Source organism: Desmodus rotundus, chromosome 12 (assembly GCF_022682495.2).
Source record: "Desmodus rotundus isolate HL8 chromosome 12, HLdesRot8A.1, whole genome shotgun sequence".
NCBI lineage: Eukaryota > Metazoa > Chordata > Mammalia > Chiroptera > Phyllostomidae > Desmodus > Desmodus rotundus.
In genome coordinates, this window is record NC_071398.1 from 92,236,368 (window position 1) to 92,260,108 (window position 23,741).

General features: G+C 35.2%; 1 protein-coding gene across 1 annotated transcript in view; it reads right to left on the bottom strand.

Moving 5' to 3' along the window:
- The window catches only part of CEP350 (centrosomal protein 350), a 111,350-nt gene that overhangs the window by 85,995 nt on the left and 1,614 nt on the right, over window positions 1-23,741 (bottom strand). The window contains exons 2-6 of the mRNA XM_053915551.1: window positions 10,395-10,480; window positions 9,531-9,574; window positions 7,632-7,746; window positions 6,627-6,786; window positions 2,789-3,411 (exon numbers count right to left, since the gene is read on the bottom strand). Of these exons, the coding sequence (XP_053771526.1) occupies window positions 2,789-3,411; window positions 6,627-6,786; window positions 7,632-7,746; window positions 9,531-9,574; window positions 10,395-10,467 (1,015 nt within the window). The 5' untranslated portion in view covers window positions 10,468-10,480. The remainder of the gene's footprint in view (window positions 1-2,788; window positions 3,412-6,626; window positions 6,787-7,631; window positions 7,747-9,530; window positions 9,575-10,394; window positions 10,481-23,741) is intronic.

Genomic DNA, 23,741 nt, shown 5'->3' on the forward strand with positions numbered 1-23,741 from the left:
GGCTGAACTAATGGACCAGTTGCTGCCTACATATGCAAAATGCACCCAAAGTGTGAAAAATGTATCTTAAAAACACACTTGTCCAATTTCTCAAAAACCATTACACATGTGCTTTTCCTAGTTCTGACTTCCTACTTCAAATTTATCACTACTCTTTAAGAAATACACTGAACTTGGAGTGTTACTTTACAAAATAATAAAACAATGAATAGGGATGTTACCCAGAGTAGTGCAAAGATTTTTAGTTTCAGATGGTTCAACTTATCCAAAACTTGGCAACCAATAAATATTTGTAAAATTAAATCAATATAAAGAATAAGTTGGAACTGAAATTGGTAAAAGCACTTTAGAGGTGTTAGATGAAATGTACTGGTAAGTTAATTACATGTCTAATAGTAAATAATCTATTCAGCTACTGGGCATAACAGCATAAACTTAATTTCACCTGACATCTGTAGCAAGGGGCACACAATTATGCCTATATCTATATAAGGAAAAAACTTATAAACATAGTGTTCCGTGTGTTATAAACTACGGTTTGCAGTAACAAAGTGTGGCAATTCTGTGCAAGTCTCCCTCTCTCCCAACATTTCTCTTCATCATCAACCCACCCCCAACTCTCCACATTCTACCCTATGATTCTTTCTCCTCTCCTCTTTAAGAACTATTTATCTGCATGAGAGCCTTTCCTTATATTTGCATCTCTACTTGTAAGTTAACTTCAAGAATCTTTTAATGTCTGTATCAGTTTCTCTTTCCATCCTCCAGTCTTTATTTCCATTCTTTCTCTACTTTCTTTCTTACTAGTTGAATTGATTGAATAGCATAAAAAACTTCCTGGGCACTTATGTCCAAGACATTATGTTAGGCCCTGAAATGAAGTAAGGATGACCCACACAGGCTCTTAACATTCATGGGCATTTATACCAGGGGGGAAAAAAGGTATGAAAACAACTAAGTATAAGACAAGAAAGAATCACATAAACACCATTTCTGCTCAGTACTTCAAATTTTAAAGCAGAATCATAGAACATTTCCAAAGTCTCCTTAAAAAAAAATAAAGCACACAAAAACATAAATGAAAAACCAAGGTATAAATGGGTTTAGTATGCTAACATAAAAAAAAGAGAAAGAAAATAAACTCTCTCTCCTATTTCTGTGTATGCAAAAATTATCTTGGAAAAAAAATTATCTCTGGAAGATACACAGTAATGATCTCCAGAAAGGGGACCAGGTGGGTAGAGCAAAACAGCTTTCCAAGGTCCACCCTTTCCAACTTTTGACTTCTGAACCAAGTGAATTTTTATTACGTATCTGAACAAATGAAATGATCACTTTAGATTTTTGTAAATTATTAAATAACATATGGGTTCAAACTGACCATCTTAACTTTGCCTTAGTAGAACAGCTGGAATTTCAGAACTTCAACTTCTGGAACGAACAATTCTTAAACGTACCATATGAATTTAATGGGTCTGATGTAAGCATAGCAAAAGTTCTGGATAATCACTCACTATCTCAGAACCAACAAGAACATTCTGACCCCACCATTTGCTATTGGCTCTGTCAACAGTGTGGACAATTACTACATAGTACACAAGTAACTAAAAGATAAAGAGAATTTTATCTTAATAATGCATAAGACCAATCATGGATAACAGAGCAATTTTTTTCAGTATTCTTTCTAAAGGGAACTGCTCAAGATTTCATCACAAATTAGCTAGAATAAAATGCAAATTACCCATTTTTATCTAATTTACAATGGATATCAATAATAAAACATAATAAGCAACAAAATAAAGCTGGTAATTGCTCTAACTGTATATAGTAAAATTTATTCTGCAGGAAAAAAATGACTAAAGACACTTTAGGACTAAAAATTAAAAAAGGGGTCAGAGAAAAATTCGACTTAGTAGAAAAATATAAAACACAATTGGCTACAGCAAAAAGTGTCTTGGTTTGTTCATAACTTAAAATTAACAGAAGAAACAGATTTTGACAATATTTGATCTTCATACATTTATCTAGAAAAACTGAACTTTAAAAAGTAAGCACAAAAGAAAGGTTACAATGGCAGACGTTTTCACGACAAAAGCCTAACACGGACTAACCTGATCGATGAATTAACTCTTTATTAGAAACTTTACATGATGACCCTAGGAAAATAATTTCAGATAAAAATACAAACTCCTTAAAACCACCATACATAAACACTTGAGTTGGCTAAAAAAACAGAAATTCTCTCTGAAAGGCTTTTTCTCAATGGAAATCCATTAATGTTGGTATAAATGTGACTTAAGTATTTTTCTTAAACACAGGGGGAAAAACCCATGTCAAAACTTGAAAGTTAAAGCAACATAAACCAAATGTCAGTGCCAAAATACTCTGTAACCAAATATTAACTCAAACTGATTGAATTATCTTTTAAATATTACTTCTGAAAGAATTCCTAATAACAATCCAAATACAATGACAGAATAAGAGAATATTCTTTCAGTTCTCCGAAAACATACTAGTTCTTATTTCCTCTTTTGTTCAACTTATTAAATGTTCACATAGTGGGCCTGCTGGACTAATTAAAAATTCCAATTCTGGGCTCTTTCCCCAGAAATTGTGATTTAGTTCCAAGGTAGGATCCAGAATAAAGCCTGCATTTTTAAGCTGCGCCTTGAATTAATTTCTTATCTATTATAAAGAGGATCACCTCTACTCAAACACACTGTGAGGAGACCTGGGGGGTCGGGAGTGAGGAGGCAGAAAGAGAAAGACACAAGCACTGATCACAAACCTTTATACGCAGGAGCAGGCGGTGCTGTTGCCACTTTCCTGACCTTTGCGGTCACTGAGCTATCAACATTAACAACCATTACTGGGTGGTCAGTGTGACCCAGAATCTGGCCCCGGCCACTTGCTTCTTCTGAGTGTTCCCACTGTTTCCTAATCCGCTCCTTGAGTTTCTCCAGTTTGACATCATGCTGTCGCCTCTTTAAGATATCTAGTCTTTGGGAATTAGAAGTACTAGCAGAAGAGGGAGAAGAGTCAGTCAGCTGTAACACTTTTGGATCGACATCATGGCCCACGTTACTGACAGGAGCCTTCAAATTGTTCTCATTTCCTTTTGTCCTATTAGGCTTTTCTTCCTCAGTTCTCATAGGAGCTGCCATCTTAATCAAACTTTCAGAATTTTGCAATGCGTCAATTGCCGGTCGATCATTTAAAAACCTAACAACAGTATCATTGATGACAGATGATTGGGAACTTTCAAAATCACAGCAACGTATATTTCGTTCTTCTCGATTGCTTACCATCCGACTCCCATTCTCAGGCTTTTCTTCATTAACATCCACACAATATACATGCTTTGACTCTAAAGGACTGGGACTTATATTGGAAGGTATGCCATGAATTTCCCTATAATTAAAAAATAGTAAGTTTTAAATAAAAAGTACAAAAAACAGTCAACCAGTCTTACGAGTGGAGAACTCTAAAGTAAAGTTAGAGACCAAAAACACCCCCCCCAAAAAATTCCAGAAAGTTAAAACTAATAAAATAACCATTACTAATATTAAGACTCAATGACCCCTCTATCAAGTTCTAAGTCATCATCTGCATATTATAAAATAAGAAAAATGCAAAAGAAGTGTGGAGAAAGTTCCTTGAGAATGCCAGAAAATAGGGTTACAATCTGATTTTGGATATTCACTTGACACCTTTTACCAAAATGTGTATTTTACTCCTTTACTGGCAATTCATATGCGTAAATTCTAAATAATGTACCAAATTAACAAATAGAACAGAAATAAAGTAAAGGTACAATAAATATTTTCCTTCAAATAAACATGGTTAGTAAATTCAAACCTCTCTGAACCACCAACCACTTTTTTGGCAGCTTCAAACCATGCAAAGCATACCTAGAAATTTCAGAGTAAGCAAAAGGACTAAACATGGTCAGAGTACATATCACAAAGCCCATACTCTCTATTCATAAAAACACTAGCAAAAGTCTTCCTTCAGAGACTATTTTTATTTTATACATCATTCCAGTAAGTTATATTTTGGGAAGAGAACCAGTTTATTAAGAGAGGTTAATGAAGAAAGGCCTCAGCAGTAAGAAGAGCATTTGCAGCCTGATAAAACACCCAACAAAATTACAAAAGCACACAAAACCACCACCGAGACCTGCTATGTCTGGAAGAGTCGACATCAGCCACGTGCAGCTGTTGGGCACTTGAAGTATGGCTAATCCAACTTGTGATGTGCTATAATGTAAACTGCACATGAATTCAAAAGATTGAAAACAACAACAAAAGAATTTAAACATCTGTGTGTGTGTATGTAACTACTAAAAATGTTTACATTATACATGTGGCCACATTAATGGGTCTATTGTATAGCACTGATCTAGATGTTTTGTTTAAAGGCATAAAACTCTGCCACAAAAATTATTACAGCATAACATGGTGATTATATAAACCATATCTATTGTATTTGAGTATGTGTATTTTTCTAAGGAGATAGTCTACAGCTTTCATCAGATTATCACTGGGGTCCATGACCCAAAACACATTAGGCCCTGTTCTGAGTGGTTTATTATTAAATAAGATGGGGGCTGAGAACTGAGTCCTATAGCTTCCACTAGATATCAAGACTAACTGTAATTATTTTCACTATTTTGACCAGACTGTAATAACAATTCAGTTAAAATGATTTAGGTCTAAAATTAGCACATGTAGAGAATCAAATAAAGCATAAAAAGATAGGTTACATGTCATGGCTCAATCTTAAAAAGGGAAGAACACTGAAAAGGAAGGAAGGAAGGAAGGAAGGAAGGGGGAGGGGAGGGGAGGACTGATTCATTCATTCACTAAACATTTGCTAAATACATATATATAACGGTGTTTAATATACAATTCTTTCAACATTTCTGTAACTGAAAGTTTTAATAATAAAATATTGGGAAAATATTTATGGAATACTTGGTAAATGATAGACATTAGACAGTGCTTTGAGAATAAGATAGATTTACAACTTTATATAAATTAATGCAATGGGTAGATAAGGAATCAAAATATAATGCAATTTGAAAATACAGGAAGGCATATATTATTACAGCAGCACAGAAGGGTTAAAGAGGCTGTGGGAATGGAGTGGGGTAGAAACAGATCTCACAATGTCTCTTATGTAAGATGATGAAAGATGAGTTTGAAGTGATGAAGGGAGTTGGCCAGGTGAAGGGCATTCTATTTACAGCTATGTTATAGGTACTTTTTCATAAAAGATGCATAATTTACACAACTTTAAATATTAGGTAGTATTCTTAGCAGACAAACATTACAGTAGATACATAAAGGGTCAGTAATTTAGTTTCACTTCTGATACTGATTGTGTTCCCAGGCAACTTGCTTAATATTTTTGTGGTTAAAGATTCTGAACTCTGATTATTTTTCAAATTTTACCTTTCTTTTTTTCTAAACTATGAACTGCTACCCAGATTAAGTCCCCGGCCTTCTCTTTACATTTTTTTCACCATTTTTATCACTATAACACTAGTGACAATGCCCAAATTTACATTCCCAGCCCTGACCTTTCCACATACATTCCTACCCAAATTTTCAAATGCCCACCAAATATTTTCACTAAATATTTCAAAACTGCATCAAACTGACCATACTGAAAACTGACCTCATTATCCACCTCCACCTCCTCATACTACCAAGCACCATCATGAAACTCCTTGATTTATTGACACTTTAAAATACTAAAAATGCTTATAAATGAAAGAAAGAAATATAAGGTCCAGTATTTATTACTTATTACTATTTGCTATCCTAAGAGCACAAACACATTTGTATCATTAGTAAAATGTCCCTCAAACAAATACGAAATTTGATAACTTTATCTGTTGAATATCCTAAATTATCAGCTATCCAAAAACACAAAGCATTTTATATCATCCATACCATCGAAATTCATACATCAAGCTTGAACATCTGACTAAATAAGTTGCTGAAAAAAGCCACTGGCTAAGGTCAAACAGTATATTAACCCATATTCTCAACAAGAAATTTTAAGTGATTAATGCTATCAAAAAAAGAAGAAAACTAAGCTATACAAACTTCATTATGTAAGAACATCCAATCTGAGATATTAAGGGGGAAAAAAAGCAACATTTCCTGAGCAATTTGTCTGTAGGAAACATAGTTACTACAATGGTGGTAGTGGCCTGGAGCAAGTTTGACTACTTCTTCCCTTCCCAAATATTGGTTTTTATTGATTTTTAGAAAGAGAGAGAGAAACATCCATCTGTTGTTCCACTCATTTGTGCATTGATTGGTTGCTTATTGTATGTGCCCTGATCAGAGATCAAACCCACAATCTTGGCGTATCGGGATGACACTTTAATCAACTGAGCTACCTGGCCAGGGCCCTCTCGAAATATTTAGTCAATAAGAGTAGAAAGTCAGTATTTCATAACATAAAAGATGTGTGCTTTGTTATTATTTTTTAATGAAAAGGTAGTATTGCCAGAGCCAGAGCGCTATGAAAAGCGCAGATAGTAAACTGTATTCTTGCTGTAAACACTCCAGGCTAGCACTATTTGATGACTTATTTTTTTTAACATTAACCTGTAAGAAGCCAAAGGTTCTCGGAATTCCACACGATTATTTTTCTTCACGTTACTCTCCAGGGTGGTAACTCTGAGAGGACTACGAGATTTCTCTTTCCGTGATTTAGAAGATTTGGAGGTTGGACCGTTAAGCCAAGAATCATCCAGGTATCTACCATCTGTGGGGGAAAACAATCTGTGAGAATGTACAATATAAATACGACCATCTCCGAATTTGGCAAGGATCTAAGAAAATAACTTAGGTATCTATTACTGCTGGAATCTCTAGTTCAATATTAAAGAAGCAGATGGAAAACACTTAGGTTTTATTTAAATTATTATAGTAAATCAATCTACAGGGAAAGATTATGTGAAAACAATGCAAAATGAAATTAGACATATAAAATTCCTTTTTGCCAAAGGCTCTCACTCAAAAAAAGAAATATCAGAAAAAAAACAACAGATTCACAGGTAAAAAAAAAAAAAATCACAGTTTCAGTGGGAAGTACTAACCTGCAGGCTTCAGCCCACTGATTAGGAAACCACAGAATTGTGAAAGGTAAACAAAAAAAATACTGGCACCGTGTGAACCTATGATAGTATCCAAAGATAGACATTCCATTTGTGATTTTAAACCCCAACTAAATTTCAAGTGACATAAAGAACTAAAAGAGAATTAGAACTAAAATGAGAATTAAAAGAACAGACATATATAACCCCAAAGCCTCAAAATCAAATTCTCACCACTAAAAACAAACGAAGATTCCCTGTCAAAGGTGACGCAGTGGTGCTAAACCCCTAATTAAAAGATGGGGAAAAACTTCCCCCACAGACACTGGATTTGAGGCTGCTTCATAACTACTCAGTACTCGAGGAAAAAAACCTAAATGCTGATGAGGTTTAGTCTCTAACAACAGAGAAGGCAAATACATGGGACTGTAAGAAGAAATTAAACTGAAACGAAACCAACATCAAAAATTTATACTGAGTATATTCAGATCTTTGGAGGTCACTCCATACATACCTTTTCTACTTATTTTCCGGACAGCACTTGCAGAAGATTTCTTGGTATCCATGACAGAATCGAACACAGCTGTACTTGTAGGGGTTACTTCTAACTTGTTTTCAATGTGCCTCAGCTAAAGTTAAACACCATCACAACAAATTAGGTTAATTCTGTAAATAACCAGCTACTATCAATTTACATAGTTATTTGAAACTGTATTGTCCAATACCTTTCTCCAAAGTAGCAAAAAAATATCTAAAGAGTATTTTCCTTTAATGAACAAAAAATATGTTTTTTTTTATTATTTACTACTTTAGCTATACTAACAACTGGCACAACACTGCTCAAATTTAGACAAGAAAATAAAAAAGATTCTGAAGACTATTAAAAAGTTTCTATTTGCCTTGACCTGTTTTTAATTAAGTTTTTTTAAAGCAGTAAAAATTTTCTGACATTATATGCTGCATATCATATATATATACACACATATGCATATATATACATATACATATATATATATATATATATATATATATATATATATATATAAAGTCTTGTGCATGTTACATGCAAAAATGAGGAAAGAATGATTCAGCTAGACTAGAACTAGGACTATTCAAACAGCCACAACTTTTTTATAGTCTTATGTCTGTAAAATAAATTTCATGATAATGATAAGTCACAAGATAGAATTTAGGATTCCATACATTTATAACAGAAGTTAACTTTTGGTATAACCACCAATGTTCTCAATGATTTTAAGAAGCATCTTCCCCTAAATGGTAGAGTATTACATGCTAACAGAAGAAAACTTACAGAAAACATAAAAGGTATAAAAAAAAGAAATTAAAATCATCAAAATTCCATCACAAAGAGAGGAAAAGAAAAAGCTTTGTATAAAATTCTAACTTATCTTCTTTGGAATGTTTGCAGTGCAATGTACTACAAAATCACATTAATCCTGTAATAGTTCTGTATCAGGCCCTACCTCCCCCATTTACACTGAGCGCCTTACCCTTAAAAATTCTTTTTAAAAAACCCAACCATTTTGTAAAACAACTAACAGCTCAGCTCTCAATTCCCTTAATTCTAAACTAAATTGGGGGACAGAAGCTGTTCCTACATTATCATGTAGAAAGAGAATATATATTGCTATTTTTAGGGTCTAAATCTGACTCTGTATTATGACCAAATCTAGGTTATAGTATTACCTTTTCCAGATTGATTTTCAAAGCAGTTCAAAAGATTAGGGGACAGAAAGTACCATATTTACACAGCAAAGAAATAGGTGATTCAAATTCAGGTAGGATACAAAAGAAAACAAAAAGGACACAGAAGAAAAGGAATGGGCCAGAAGGCAAATGAAAAAGAAAAGGGTCTCCCTTCGAAGGGACTCTGCATCACCTGCCACATCTGGACTCCTAAACTCCCGACAAGACTGGACGGGACACAAATGAGAACAGGCTGCCCAGTCACTCTGCAGCAGCAGAGAGAAGCCCCGCTACCACCGCCGCAAAAGAGAAGAGGCAACTCACAGTCCGTTCACAAAGTAGCTGTTCATTCCCTGACTCTGAGCCTTCTACATAGCCTCACCTTCCCAAATTGATTCTATGTTTTAAATCTTCACTTCAACATACCAAATGAGCAGAGTTAATAAAGAAAAGTAAGTAGCACAAATTATTTTAATATTTTATATGTCATGGGGTTAATGTTCCTGACAACTTAAGTGTCTTGATTTTTATTATTTAATAGTTGCCATTAATGTTCATTTTATAATATATGGTACATAACTTCCTACCAAAATGTTAACATTACTTTCCTACTAAAAAGAACTATAGAAAAAATGTAATCTATTCAATCACTAATAAGTAATCAGCTTTAAAACAGAGAGAAATAAATGGAATGATAACTACTTACAGCAGCCTTGGTCTGTGAAAGTGCATCCCACGATGTGGTGATATCTGCTGGGGAACACTGATGTTTAGTAAATCACAATCTCTCAAGTAGACCTCTGAATCTGCATTTTAGTAAGATCCCAAATGCACTCAAAGTTGGAGAACCACTTTATTAGGCAGAACTAAACCTCAGTAAGTACTTTATTATATAGAGCCAAAACATGGTTCTATTTTTTTTAAGAGTTTATTTATTTATTTATTTAGAGGGGAAGGGAGGGAGAAAGAGAGGAAGGGAAACATCAAAGTGTGGTTGCCTCTCACAAGCCCCCTAGCGCGCAACCCAGGCATGTGCCGTGACTAGGAATTGAACTGGTGACCCTTTGGTTTGCAGGCTAGTACTCAATCCAATGAGCCACACCAGCCAGGACCAAAACATGGTTCTTCTCCCATTCCATAAAGTTGAGCTTCCCAATATACGGTTCAGAGTCACATTAGACGTGGGTCCCATTAGTCCTTAGAACAGCTGAACTAACGCCCACCCACACCCCCATACACATCTCCTACAATCTACCCCAATGAGCTGAACAAATATGAAATTTTGCATTGTATGATATTTCACATTATAATGTGTAAGATTAGAAAACTACTCCAGACTTCGATCTTCCAGGACAAACAACAAATCAATGTTTCTCTCTCTCTCTCTCTTTCTGTCTCTCAAACCAAGAAGTAAAAATTTTTTAAAAGAAAAAATTAAAATTTTAAAATTATTTATCTCCTTTTATAAATCAAAGTATGTGTATAATTTTCATTTACTGATTAGCCCAGAATTTTATACATATGACGTACCCAAGGAATTAAGTTCAGTTTAAGAAAAAACAAATCATACCTTGAATAGTATCCTTCCTTTGAGAGTTCCTTGGATTTGGTAAAGGCACCTCTTTTGATTTGCTGCTCCTCATCTTGCCAATTTACCTGCAAGCATATCATCAAGCATTCATTGAGTATCAATATTATAATGTTAGTAAAGAAAATGCCCTGACTTACCTTGTCTTTCATTAAAGTCAGAAAAGGATTTTGTCATCTCTGAAAGTTATCTTTACACCCTCTTAAGAGTTCCTGATAGTCTAAGTAGGTCTGTTCTTCATGTAAGAATATATATAAATCTTTATGTAAAAATATGTATAAAAATCACCATTTTCTACAAAAATAGAAAAAATTATTGTGGAGAAAGTACAATGAAAAAAATCTCTTCATAGAAAGAAGAGAATCTAATCTGTCAAAACTCTATTTTAAAGTATAAATTTTAATTTGCCAAGTGCCTTTTCTAACCACTTTAAAGTGTTTACCAAATCAAACAGATTAAACTTACTCAAGATTATTTCTTGGACAATAAAGAAACTACCTTCCCAGTTAAACGTTTTATAGACCACATGACAACAAATTTATTCTATAGCCATATCAGAATTTTGGAGTTATTTATTTACTGAACATCTGTGTGCTCTCTTTTGCCTATTTAATGTATCCAAAATTAAGAGAGGTAGACAATACTGTCTTTAAAATGTTTTTCTGTTACGGTATATAAAATATGCCTCAATAAACCTGTTAAAAAATTTTTAAGATATTTCTCTAATTTCTCTCTCTTCCCCTTGCCTCTATTCAGAGCATCATTTTTAGCCTAAATTATGGTAAAAAGCTTCCTAAATTATTCTGCTCCTAATCTGTTCTTCATATTGCAACCAAAGTTAAATTCTAAAACAGGACCTAAGAAATCTGCTTTTATAACTCTTCAATGACTATCATCTACGGGATAAAGTTCCAAACTGAGAAGTCTTCACGACCTTAATTTACAGTCATGCCCCCCTTGCTATCGTTCTTCACTGTATACTAATTGTTCCTGTCAAACAGCCATACCTAGAGAGCATTCTCCAATCATCCAGAAATTTTCATTATCTCCATATCTTCTTTTCGTAAATTTTCTCTGGCAGTAATACCCTTCAAAGCCAAACTCTAATGTCATCTCCTATAAACCTTTCCCAGACTGTTCTTTAACAGAGTTACTACTCCATCTGTTTCCCACAGCACTCTGTTCAGTTTTCTAGCCCTTATCATTACACACATATACATATACACATCATTCATTCATTCATGCAATAAACATTGGCTGAACACTTAACCCTCACAATCTAATGGAAGAGACACATATGAGCAAATAGTATACAATGTAATGGTTATATAATAAAGTTACAAGTAGCATATATGTATCAGTGTCCCCACAAGGATGTCCTTGAAGACTCTATCTTCTGATTCATCTTCGTATCAACAGAGCCCTTCAATCAACAGATAAAACAAATGGCACTGTTGGAAGCTGTTTGGATCTCAATTTAAACAGAAAAGAATAATCAAGGACAGGGCTGCCAGTGAAGGGATGAACAGGAATGGGAGGAGGGTAAATTAAATAAAAACCCATGATCAAAGAAATAGAAGAGGTGGTTAAAAACCCAGATTGGAAAACTACTCATAAAAAAGGAAGAGGAACACAACATACGTCACTAGGTCCATAAGCCAGGGGAAGGAAGTGGGGAAGGAAGGGAGAGAGGAAGGAAGGGCAGAGGGGAAAGGAAAGGAGAACAGGGAAATGGCATTCATACACTAATTTACAAGTAACCTGTAAGAATTTTGGTAAAATTACAAGGCACACACACACAAGCATAATTGCCCTTGCTGATGATAACAGAGAAGAGGGCGACAGGTGGCCATATAATAAGCTAAATGTATGATGCCATGGAAACAATGGGAGGCATTTGATAAAAGCACATCATCAATGTGAAATGAATCAGAAGGCTGAAGAAAAAGATAATGTCATTACTCGGGCTATAACCAAGTAAAAGCTTTATTATGATTATGCCAAAAAAATCCACTATAAGAACTATGTGTAAACTGTATTGGAGGTTCATTTATTCACTCTTTGGACACAAACAAGGTAATGAGCAGTTCATCTGGAGCAATAAAACATTGTCATCCAGATTCGCTCAACAGCAGAAACTACTCAGAAGGGGAGAAGACATTTCTCCCAGCTACTCACCCAGAGCAAACAATAACTACCTGACCCATGGCTTCAATCTCACAAAAAAGTCTTAGTGTTTCTTAGAGGGGAATGGTGTGGCCCCAGCTGAACCAATTCTTTGCAGGAACTACTAGAGAAATAATACTGCCAACTACCAGGCTACAATTTGGCAAACATATCTGCCTTGTTAAAAATTCTGAGTCTATTAGCAATCAAGTTCCCTGATTCTGGAAGTATGGTGATGTCACTGCCAGCCCATCCTCAGCAGACCTGAATTCTATCTGATCGACCTATACTGAATCCCCGTAGCAAAGACTCCAAGGTACACAGTATCCAACGGACAGTAAGCAACCAGAATCCTAACATATAAATTGAAAGTATTAAAAATGGAAATCTATGCACACTGTCCTAGATCATATTTGATTAATTCAATCAGGAAAGTTAATGCATTCATTCTCCTAAAACCCATATCATACCATTCCTTCTAAAATCCTAAAGGTAAAAGTGAGCTGAAAGGGGGAGGTGGGGCTCCTAATACTTTTTTTCCCCTCTGCTATCATCTCTGATTTTTCACTCTCTAGTACAGTCTCACTTAAGAAAATTTGCTTAAAATTAGGGAAACATTTACGCCTATTGCCTAAAAAACAAAAAACACATTCTCTTCAAATATCAGTAGTATATTTTTCTTTTTCCACTCCTATTTCCTTTTGTTATGTTTTCCCTCCTATTAATCTCTTAACTGTTTTCCTCTCCTCCCTTTCTCACCTTTAATTACCCTTTAACCATCCTATTTTTGCATCTACTATTCATATTCAAACCATACATGTTTATGATTAGCTTTTCTAAAAATCAGAAAATTAAAAGTCTAAAAAAGGTATCTCTATAATAAAACTACAACGTAATAAAACTTTCCTCAAAACTGAAAAAAGACCTTTACCACACTGAATGAGAGATGCAATACATACCGTATTTTGCCATGTATAATGAATGTGCTCCTGTGTACAATGTGCACCCACATTTTTGGCCCCAACTTTCAGGGAAAAAATCTTTTGTTTTAATTTTTTAATTTAGTATTTTATTTATCTATATTTAGATGCTTGTTTTTTGTATTATAAAGGACTTTCAGCATTTATTTTGAACATATTATGGTACAAGAAATTTTTATGTAACAAATAATTACAAAACACAACAGATACAAGGCATTTCAGGTACTACTCATGTATAATGCACATCCTTATTTTTCCCTCAAAAATTTGGGAAAAAAGTGCACATTATACACAACAAAATATGGTACAAACACATGCATACATATCCATATATCTGAACATGCATTTATTAAAACATAAAATGATAACATACATGGCTTATTTCTTTAATTTGGGTATATGATGCGGACTGGTATTAAGGTTAATGCACAAAAAATAAGTCTTTGATGCCAGTGTTTTGTCAAAATGCATCTTTAGTCATAAAGTCATCATATCTGCTAATTGTTTAATCCATATCAAATAGGACCACACAGAAAACATTCTTTTATTTAAATATCTTTTAAATAACTACTTTAAAATCATTAATCCCCCCACTCAACCTCTGTAGCTAGTTTTTAAGCCTATAAAGAAAACTCTCTCCCAAATAACCCATCCATACATTCCTCTGATCATTCCCACTGCAAGTGAATTTCAGAGCAGCCACACACTGCCTCCAAGCAGCTGCAGAGCTCTGGTCTCCTGAGCCTGCTTTCTCAAGCAGCTCTAGGAAAATCACCTGGAAAGGATAACATGTTAAACAGAGATGCCAAGGCTCCACCCACAAGAGATTCTAAATCAGTGGGTCTCAGAAGTGGTAAAAAACCTGTTATTTTTACCTCTACAAAGATCCCAAAATACAGCAGCTTTGAGAACTACAGCCCAAGAGATTACCTTCAATTCTACTCTTTGAAGTCTGAAGCCTCCAAAACCACTGCTGATTCCATAAAAATAAGCATCAGTGTTGACAATAATGCTATTCTTCAATCACCTGAGAATGTCTCCTCTGCAGCTCCAGAACACTTGAGAGCAACAATCCGTTTCAACCAGAGGCCAAAATCACAGACCCTGAACACCATCGGGGTGGGGCGACCAGTTAATAATCGCAGCTACCAATCTCTGTGTTCCTTCTCAGTGTCCCAAAGACTGTGTTGTTTTCCGTGTATTATTTCTAATCTCCATCACAACCCCTGGGGCAACTATCCATATATCCATTTTACTGATGAAGAAACAGTATCAGACAGACCAAAGAACTAGCCCAAGGTCATTCAGCTAGTAAGTGAGAGAACTAGAAATTAAATCTCTCTTTCTCTCAAGCCTCTGAAATCCCCTAAGGGTCATTCACAGAATGCCTCTCACATATTCAAACTCAGCCACCATCTATAACACACCCCTCTGTCCTCCCTTGTAATTTCTTCATAAAGTGTCTGGCGTTCCCACCTACGTTCTATCCTCTTTAGAACCTGTTCCATGAACTGCAATGCACTTTAACTTCTTTTAAAGAATGCTCACTTAACCAACGTGCCGTTATCAAACTCACCGCAAAAGTCAGGGCTTCCTCACAAATGTCTACAGATGAAGCCTTTCATTCTTCCCTCCCTCCTAAACAGGGCAGGTGAGATGTTTTAGCAAACTCCTTGGCCCCTCCCACTGATGCATCAGACTGTATTGCTCTACACTCATGAAAAACCTTTTCCTCAATCTGACCCATGCCACTCATCCATTTAACAAATATTTGCTGAGTGCCGAGTATGTAGTAGGAATGAATAGTGCCTAGGAGTGGGGGTATAGCTGTGAAAAGAACAAACTTGGGCCCCACACTCAAGCAGTCCAAAAGCTTGCTTGGAAGGTTGATATTCAACAACTATTACAAATGGGATGAAAATAATTAAGGAAAAAATGCAAGTGCTATAGAAACGTACTAGAAGGAACTCATCCAATCTGTTAAATAGAGAGGAAAAGTGTGATTTAATCTAAGACCTAAAGGAGAAAAGAAAAATTTAACTAAGTACAGGCAAGAAAGAGCTTTCCAGGCAGCAGAAAGGCTATTTGGAACAGCCCGGAGACCAAAAGGACAAGACACAGTTTAAGCCCCATGTGCTGGACAGCGAAAATGGTGAGAGAACGCTGGAGACGGAAGGAAAGAACAGGATCATTCAGGGTCTCTAACAAGATCTTGTTTGTGTGTTTAAAGGATCAAGTGTTGGCCTTTCCTTTCTTAAGCAGTGACTACAGTTTTCAGACACCAGTAACACAGGCTCTCTATCTATTGCACTTTGTCTCTTACTATACTGACAGCTTCTTAAATTTCAGAAAACTGAAAAATACTTTTATTATTCATTTAAGTGACTCAACTTTTATTCTACTGAACATTTTACAGTGAGTTTAACTGGCACCTGGCAGAGAAACAAGTTGTTTCATGCAGAAGTTAAAGCACAAATGAACAATACTGCTTTGTTCAGATTAAAGTCAAATATCATGAGGATTAAAAAAGAAACTATATTTGATGCAATTCTATTTGCATCATGTAAAACATAAATGAAAGTGCAAAACAATAATCAAGGATGAATCTAACTTGAGAAAAGAAAATGGAAACACAATTTCACTAAAGCAATAATAAATGATGTAAAAGGAATCCTGTTAAAATGATATTTAAAAAGTACACATGCCCATAAATCAAGTAAGAATGCAACTTACTTCATGAGACAATTTGACTGCTCATAGCAAACATACTCTAAACTCAACAAGGAGTCCACACTTCAATATTCACCTCGTAAATATAAAGGTTCACAGAAAACTAATAGCCGATTTAAAAGAATTGTATTTACCATTTAACTTTCTTCTTATCATGCAAGCTAAGAGTTCATAAATAGGGAGAATGGGAGAAGAACAGAAAAAGTCACTTTTAGAGGAAGGGAGCCATAAGAATACTTCACCTGTTTCAGGATCTCCCCACCTCCAAATTCCCTCAAGAAAACTTCAACCATCAATTACATTGTTCTCTCCTATGTATCTCTTATCTTCGCCCATCTCCAAGATTCTTATCAGCATTTATACTTAATCAAGTCTTTATACTTAGAACAAATTATAAGTCCCTTAAACCAGCACCCTTCTCTGCTACTGCTCCCTTTTCCTTCGCAAACTTCTCAAAAGCTCGAGATATTCAGTCTCCATTTAGAACACTTTTCAGTTACCCTTCAAGCAATTCCAATGTGGTTGCCACGACAGCTCTCACTAAAATCACCAAAGATCTCTTCATCTCTAAATCTAATAGACATTTTCAAATAAAAAGTCCCCAACCTGCCTGACACCCTGGCAGCATTGACCATAGCTGACCAGTCTCTTGAAACACTCCTTCCTTTGCTTCCTTTGATGTCCCACCCCTTCTCCAGTTCCTTCTCATTCTGCTTTGCTAGCTAGTCCTTCTCCTGTAAACCTTAAGGTTCAAGGGGGTTTGACTTTGAGCTCTCTCCTAACACTACCCTCTCTCCCTGTACTACCTGTGACTGTACCGGTGCTCAAGGCTTCCAATACCATCTGTGTGCCAATGACTGCCACAATGCCAGTCCAGATCTCACCTCTGATATCCTAGCCCCCATATCAAAATGCTTATTCAGAATTATCAAAGGCACATCAAACTCAACATCTTCTGAAAGCCAACTCACGATTATTCCCAAAAAGCAGAGGAGGTATTCCCTCTCAGTCCAGTTGCACAAACCGGAAACATCCACAAGAGGTGATTATACTACGTGACCTCTAAGGTCCTTTTCTACTTTGATTTTATAATCTACACCACCAGTTCTCAGTGTAGTCCAGGGATCTCCGAGGGTCTGTGAGACACTTCCAGGGGGTAGAGGGAGGTCTTAGAAGTCAAAACTATTTCCATAATAATACTTGTCTTTTTTCACTTTCCTTCTCTTATGACTGCGTTAGTGGAGTTTCCCAAAGGCTTCATGACGCGTGATATCACACCAGATGGAATGCAGAGCAGGTATGAGAATCCAGATATCTTCCATTAAGCCAGACATTAAAAAGATTTGAAAACTGTCAAATAACTCCTCTCCTCTCACTAAGCATTTTTTTGTTTGGGGAAATAAACTTCTTTTTCATTAAAAATGGTTATTTGTTAATGTAATATGTGTTTAATTATTTAAAATAAATTAATAAATGCTTAAAATGTGTAATACAGTAAGTAACAATACAGATAGCCCACCTAAACAAAAGCTCTTTGAGTTTTCAGTAACACAAGGGTATAGAGTGGTCTTGACACCAGAAAGGCTGAGAAGCACTGATCTACACCTGTGGTGTATGTGCGCAGAGGCAGATAAGGTGTAAGACGACAGCAAACCCACAGGGATCCTCTGGCAGCCATTTCTCCTTACTCACTTATCCACAGTGCTCTCATTCAGTCACACAGGCTCACTCAGCTCCACTATTTATTGGGCTCCTACTATGTGCCAGGCACTAGGGATAAAAGATGAAAGAAATGACGTCAGTCTGGCTATCACAGAGAATATTTTCCATGCTTTTGCTACATTTCATTTCTCTCATCTCTATCAGACCCTATATAACAACCATCTCTGCCTGAAAGGTTGAAAAAAGACAATCTTGCAATAATTGCACAAACTAGTCTTATTATAAAATGGACAAATTTAGCAGGGACCAGGCTAGGAAAAGTGAAAACATTCCAGTTCTAAGTCAGACCTATTACACTGTTCCAAGTAAACTGTCAATAACCAATACTCCCATAATGTAGTACAATATACAAAAACAAATAGAAATGACCTAGGTTGACTTACGGTACTCCAGGAAATCCAGAAGAAACTATGTAATATTTGGTACCAGTTTGGATGCTGGTGCATAGGAGGCAGGGTGAGGATCTCAAAGAACACAATGTCCCCCACTGATAGGAAAGGAAGAGTTAAACTAGCACCTGACTGAAAGTATCCCTAGTCTTTTACTTAGGGACAGAAGAAGAAAAAAAAAGCAAAACCCCAATCTTCTAAAAATAGGAGCCTATATTTTTGCTTTACTTTGCTTTAATTAAACACGATCTAGTTATCCTTAACATTTACTCTTCTAAATTAATTTCAAGAAATATATCCCATAAAGAGGTCTTATAGTTTGCAACTCAGGATTATTTTTTTGCCTTAAAGTGTAAAACTGTCACTACAAAAGCTTCCCTGATACAGAAGAAACTGTTAACACTGGGTAATAACTCCAAGGAGAGGGAGTGATGGTCCAGGATAGGCAGTCAATTTTTCAGTGGATATGTTTTTCAATGTTTTAAAAGTAAATGCACTTAGCATTTTTTGAGGGAAAAAAAACAAGAGAAAATAAATAATTTTGAAAAGTTTCCTTCCACAGTCAATAACTTAGCTAATTTAGAGGCTATTCCAGAAACAAAGACAACTTCTTCTTTCATTGGAAGCCTTTACTGACTCCTTGACCTAGTGCATTGCTCTCATCTTGTGGATCCACAGCTCTCTCTCATTCCTCTTACTCGTCCCCGTACTACTGCATACACATCTGCCTCTTATGAGGGGACTGTGGGGATGACGTTTCACTCGTCTCTGTCAGTCCCAGTCCATGCACAGCACCCAGTACACACTAGGTGCTCCGGGCAGCTGAATGATGACAGTCTCATTGACACATCTCAGGATCCATTCTTAAATGCAAACACGCAAAAAAATAAAATAAAAATCCACCCACAAGCATTCCATACAATATAAAGAGATTAACCATTCCTAGGCACAAAATTTCTTTTATGGTAGTGTATAAAAAAAATAAATAATAGTTATGTGTATGTATGCATTTTAAATTTTGAAAGAAGCCCCAAACTAAAAGAAACTGTTTAATAAAATACTCTTACTGGCAGTGCTATTACTCATAAATTATTTTAAATGTAATGTTTAAAAGTGAGAGATGCCACAATTCCATAAGCAGCTTTTACAAGTCCACTTGGAACAACAACCAAGTGGTTAGTTTTTTTAAAAAACACCAAAACCCAAACCTATCATAGACAAATGATTCCTCTGTTTGCGCAAAAAAAAAAAAAAATCCTATTTGTAAAAGCATCTTCTTTACATCATTATTTCCCTGTAGCATTTAAAATAATTCATCATACAAAATGTAGTGTTACACAAATTTTCAGAGATGCGTCTATTGTATTAAGGTAGTCCAACTTCATTTATAACAAATCAGAGAACAAAGCATATTAAAGCTCAAGTTAGGGTTCAAATAGGTATTGTAGTAATGACCCATTAGTAGGTAAAAAAATATTTTTTTGTGAGATGGAGCTAGCATTTTTTAATGAAACCAAACAGAATTAAATTGAAAATATCTCTGGGTATTGAAAGTAGTAAGGTGTTTTTTTTTTATTAAAACTTTCATTCTATTCTATATATAGTTATATATATACACATATGAATATTATGTCCCCATGGAAAATATGTGGGTCTCCTAGTCAAGAGTATTAGGGGTTCCCAAGCGTTCTCAGTTCATAGAACCCTAGTGTCTTGGTAGTTTTTACAGGGTGCCCCTAGGCCCTCAAAATACCTAACAATCCATTTATTAAGTAGTTAGGCCCACACAACTTGGTATTTATGTCCTAACAGCTCTGAAAAATACATACAAATTGAAAGAAATATTTTATTTTGTTACTAATAACAACTTCGTAGTGGGATGTATGTGTCCAAGAGGCACTATACAATTTCTCAAACCCTGAAATCACCTCGGATGCCATCGCGTTCATTTACTGTTTCACAAGGATTTTTGCACAGTGCTTGCTTTTCACTACAGCAATCCCCCAAAACCTAGCTTTCCAAAGACACACTGCCATCCAAAGGGACACAGCACCATCTGGGGAGTACCACCTCCCTCAGACTAAATGTTTGAGCAGTGTCCCGCAGATGGCAGAGGTCTCGCAGGTATCTCTCAGCTGTCAAATATTACTGTTTCCCTCAAAAATCCGAAAATGTCCCACAAGGCCCGTGTGAGTTCACTATGGTGCTCCAAGGTAACTTGGGCCACAGTCTGGGAGTCTTGAGTTTAAAAAATACCGATCCAGCCTACATGCTTACTTTGTGAATTCAGAAATGAGGTTTAAGGTCACAAAGCTTGTAGAAAAACAAATACATTAGGGATTTTCCTAAATTAATTTTAACCTTCCATCAACAGAAGTTTTGAAACAGAACCTAATCATGTGATAACTCTGTTGACGAAATCTGAAGATCTCTGAAAAACAACTATCTTCAAAAATACATTTATATGACCATATAATAGAACAAAAATTCTACTTCAGTATTTCCTTTTTTAGAAAAGTTTTCAAAAATTGTAAAAGTGGGACATATGATAAACAATGCAAAAGTGTCTAAAGTATAAAAAGGGAAGTCATCCATTCTCCCAGGGATAACACAGCTAATAGTTTAATTATCTTTACAGACTCCTTCTCATGCACAGAGAAACCAAAAGAAAATCAAATACATTTCTTTGCCTAAGTGTGTGTGTTTTTACAAAACTGAATCATATTCCACAATGTAGTGCAACTTATTTTTCCCCCTCAATATTATGTAATGAACATCCTTCCATGTCAGTATATAACAGTAAATACAAACACGTGGTGCTTACTATGCTTATTTAGGGTTTAAATATTAACTTACTTAATTCTCACAACAGACTTGTAAGAGAGAATAATTATTATATCCCCTTTGTAGATGAGTTTAAGTACCTTGAGAACGGTCTCAGCTAATAAATGATGTAGTTAGTATCTGAACCCAGAAAGTCTGCTACATGGTTCTGAACATATAGGCTCAAGGATACAAGCAGCTGTTTCTCTGAAGTAAATATAAATTTCCTTCAAACTGTTAAAAGTGCATAGTACCTCACACCATAAATATACTATAATTTTAATTATTCCCTTACCAATGGACATTTAGGACATTTTCTCGTTATTTATAAATGTTAATGACATTTAGTTGTAATAATGCTAAAAATGAACGTCCTTATAGATCTGTTCCTATGCTCTTGTATTAAAATTTCTGTAACGTAAACTCCTAAGAATGAAATGACTCTATCAAAAAAGAGCATACTTTTAATTTTAATGGGTAATGCCAAATGTCCTTCCGCAACATTATTCCAGTTGTACCAATCCGTAGTCCGAATTACAGCGAGGGTTGAGATTCATTTTTATGTTAGCGAGTATTTTTGATTACTGCAAAGAGAAGCCTGTTTTGAGTTTTTAATTAACACTGATGTAGAATAGATTGCCTGATTGTTCACAATTATCTTCTCATTTGATAATCATCTGACACATTAAACAAATATAGACTTAGCAGCTATATAGTGAATTCTTCATTCTGTTATAAAACCAACTACGGGTAAGAGATTTTCATCACATGATGCTTGTTTACTTAGGTATAAAACGTGAGAAGTGGACTAGCTGGACTTTAAGATTTAAAACTCCCTATCCTGTAATTAAGAAGTGACTTGAAGTTATTACAAGCCTATAATTATCGTACTAGTATAATAGGTAGGGTCTTAAACCATCTATTTTCTTTACATTACACTAACGATTGCCAGAACAGCTAGGCAAGTCATTAAAATAGTCAATAAAGTTTTCAGGATCCACCTGTGGCTTTTTCACGGTGGCTTTTTAATCCCAGGTGGCTTTTGTCATTCCCCTTCTTCCTAGAGAACTTAAATATACCCTTGGAGTGTGTTCCTAAAAAGAACTAGGATCCATGAACTAGTATGGCTTTGGTTTTGGTTTTTTAAATATTATGTCAAGACCATTCTTCAGTCAATTCATTCAACCAACCTTTACTATTTTACTATGTGCCAGGTGCTGGACACCAAATAGTTAACAGAGGATCTCTGCAATCGCAGAACTTACTGACTAGATGAGAAAGTCAAATAATAACCCAAAGTAACAACTAGTAAATGTAAACTTAGACTTGTGATAACAATAAGCAAAAAATATTAGTGCAGAAAAAACTATGCAATCGCTTGATTGCATAGTTTTGGGGGACTATTTGTGACACTAGAAATTGTTTGATATGGGGTAAAAAGTCAATAAAGGTAACTAGGAGTATTTTGGGAGCACCCTTCTAGTTCCTAGGTAGGATGCTGCCCAATTCATGAATTGCTTAATAAAGCCATTTAGATCTTAAGGCGTGTGTGTGTGTGTGTGTGTGTGTGTATGGCTCTCTTAAGTGTATGTGTGTATACATATATGGCTCTCGTGTGTGTGTGTGTGTGTATGACTCACAACTTGCTCCACCCTACAAAAAGAGCAATCACAAGTATAGATGGCTAGTTAACTTTTTTAATCTACAATAAAACTGTACAATAAAAATTGCCAATTGTTACTCGTTTTCAGTTATGTTACTGACCATGTAGCCTGAATATTTCTTTTACATAATCAAGAGTATAAATGATCTGAAGTACCAAAGATGACAGAATTATGAGTGTCCAGACAAAATGAGAGACAACAAATTAACTACAATTTCTTAGGAATGTTCTTCAAGCAAAAAGTACATGTAGAAGTAAAGCAATATATTATCACACTTCATGACTTGTAACAATTAACAAAATGCTACAGAAATACTAATGTTTTTAAGGAACTGACAATCATCAGCATAAGGTGCAAGTGACATGTCAAAAAGAACAAAAATTTTTATTTAGATTTTAAAAAGCTAAAGGCCAAAAGTATCTATATTATTATTCAATTTAAAATAATACTGACTCTAGACTGTTAGACTTACTGTGATCATTTTGCAACATATACAAGTATTGAATAATTATGTTGTATACCTGAAACTAACATGTTATCAATAAAAAAACAATGAAAATAAAACTAATTCTGATCAACTGCAGAAATAAGGGCAGCATTCACTTCACATAAGGAACCTGGTTGTGTGTCAATTTCCACAACTGCAAAATAGGGACAATATTTACCAAACCTCCTTCACAAAATTACTATGAAGACTAAATAAAATAATGTATGTGGAAGCACACCAAAAACGATGTCCATTACTTTAGACAGCAGCTTCTTTTTTGTTCCCACTATAACTTAAAGCAATTTAGTAAAAATTAAACTGGATAGGGATTTCAGCTCCCGTATTCTGTCCATGATAAGGCAGACATG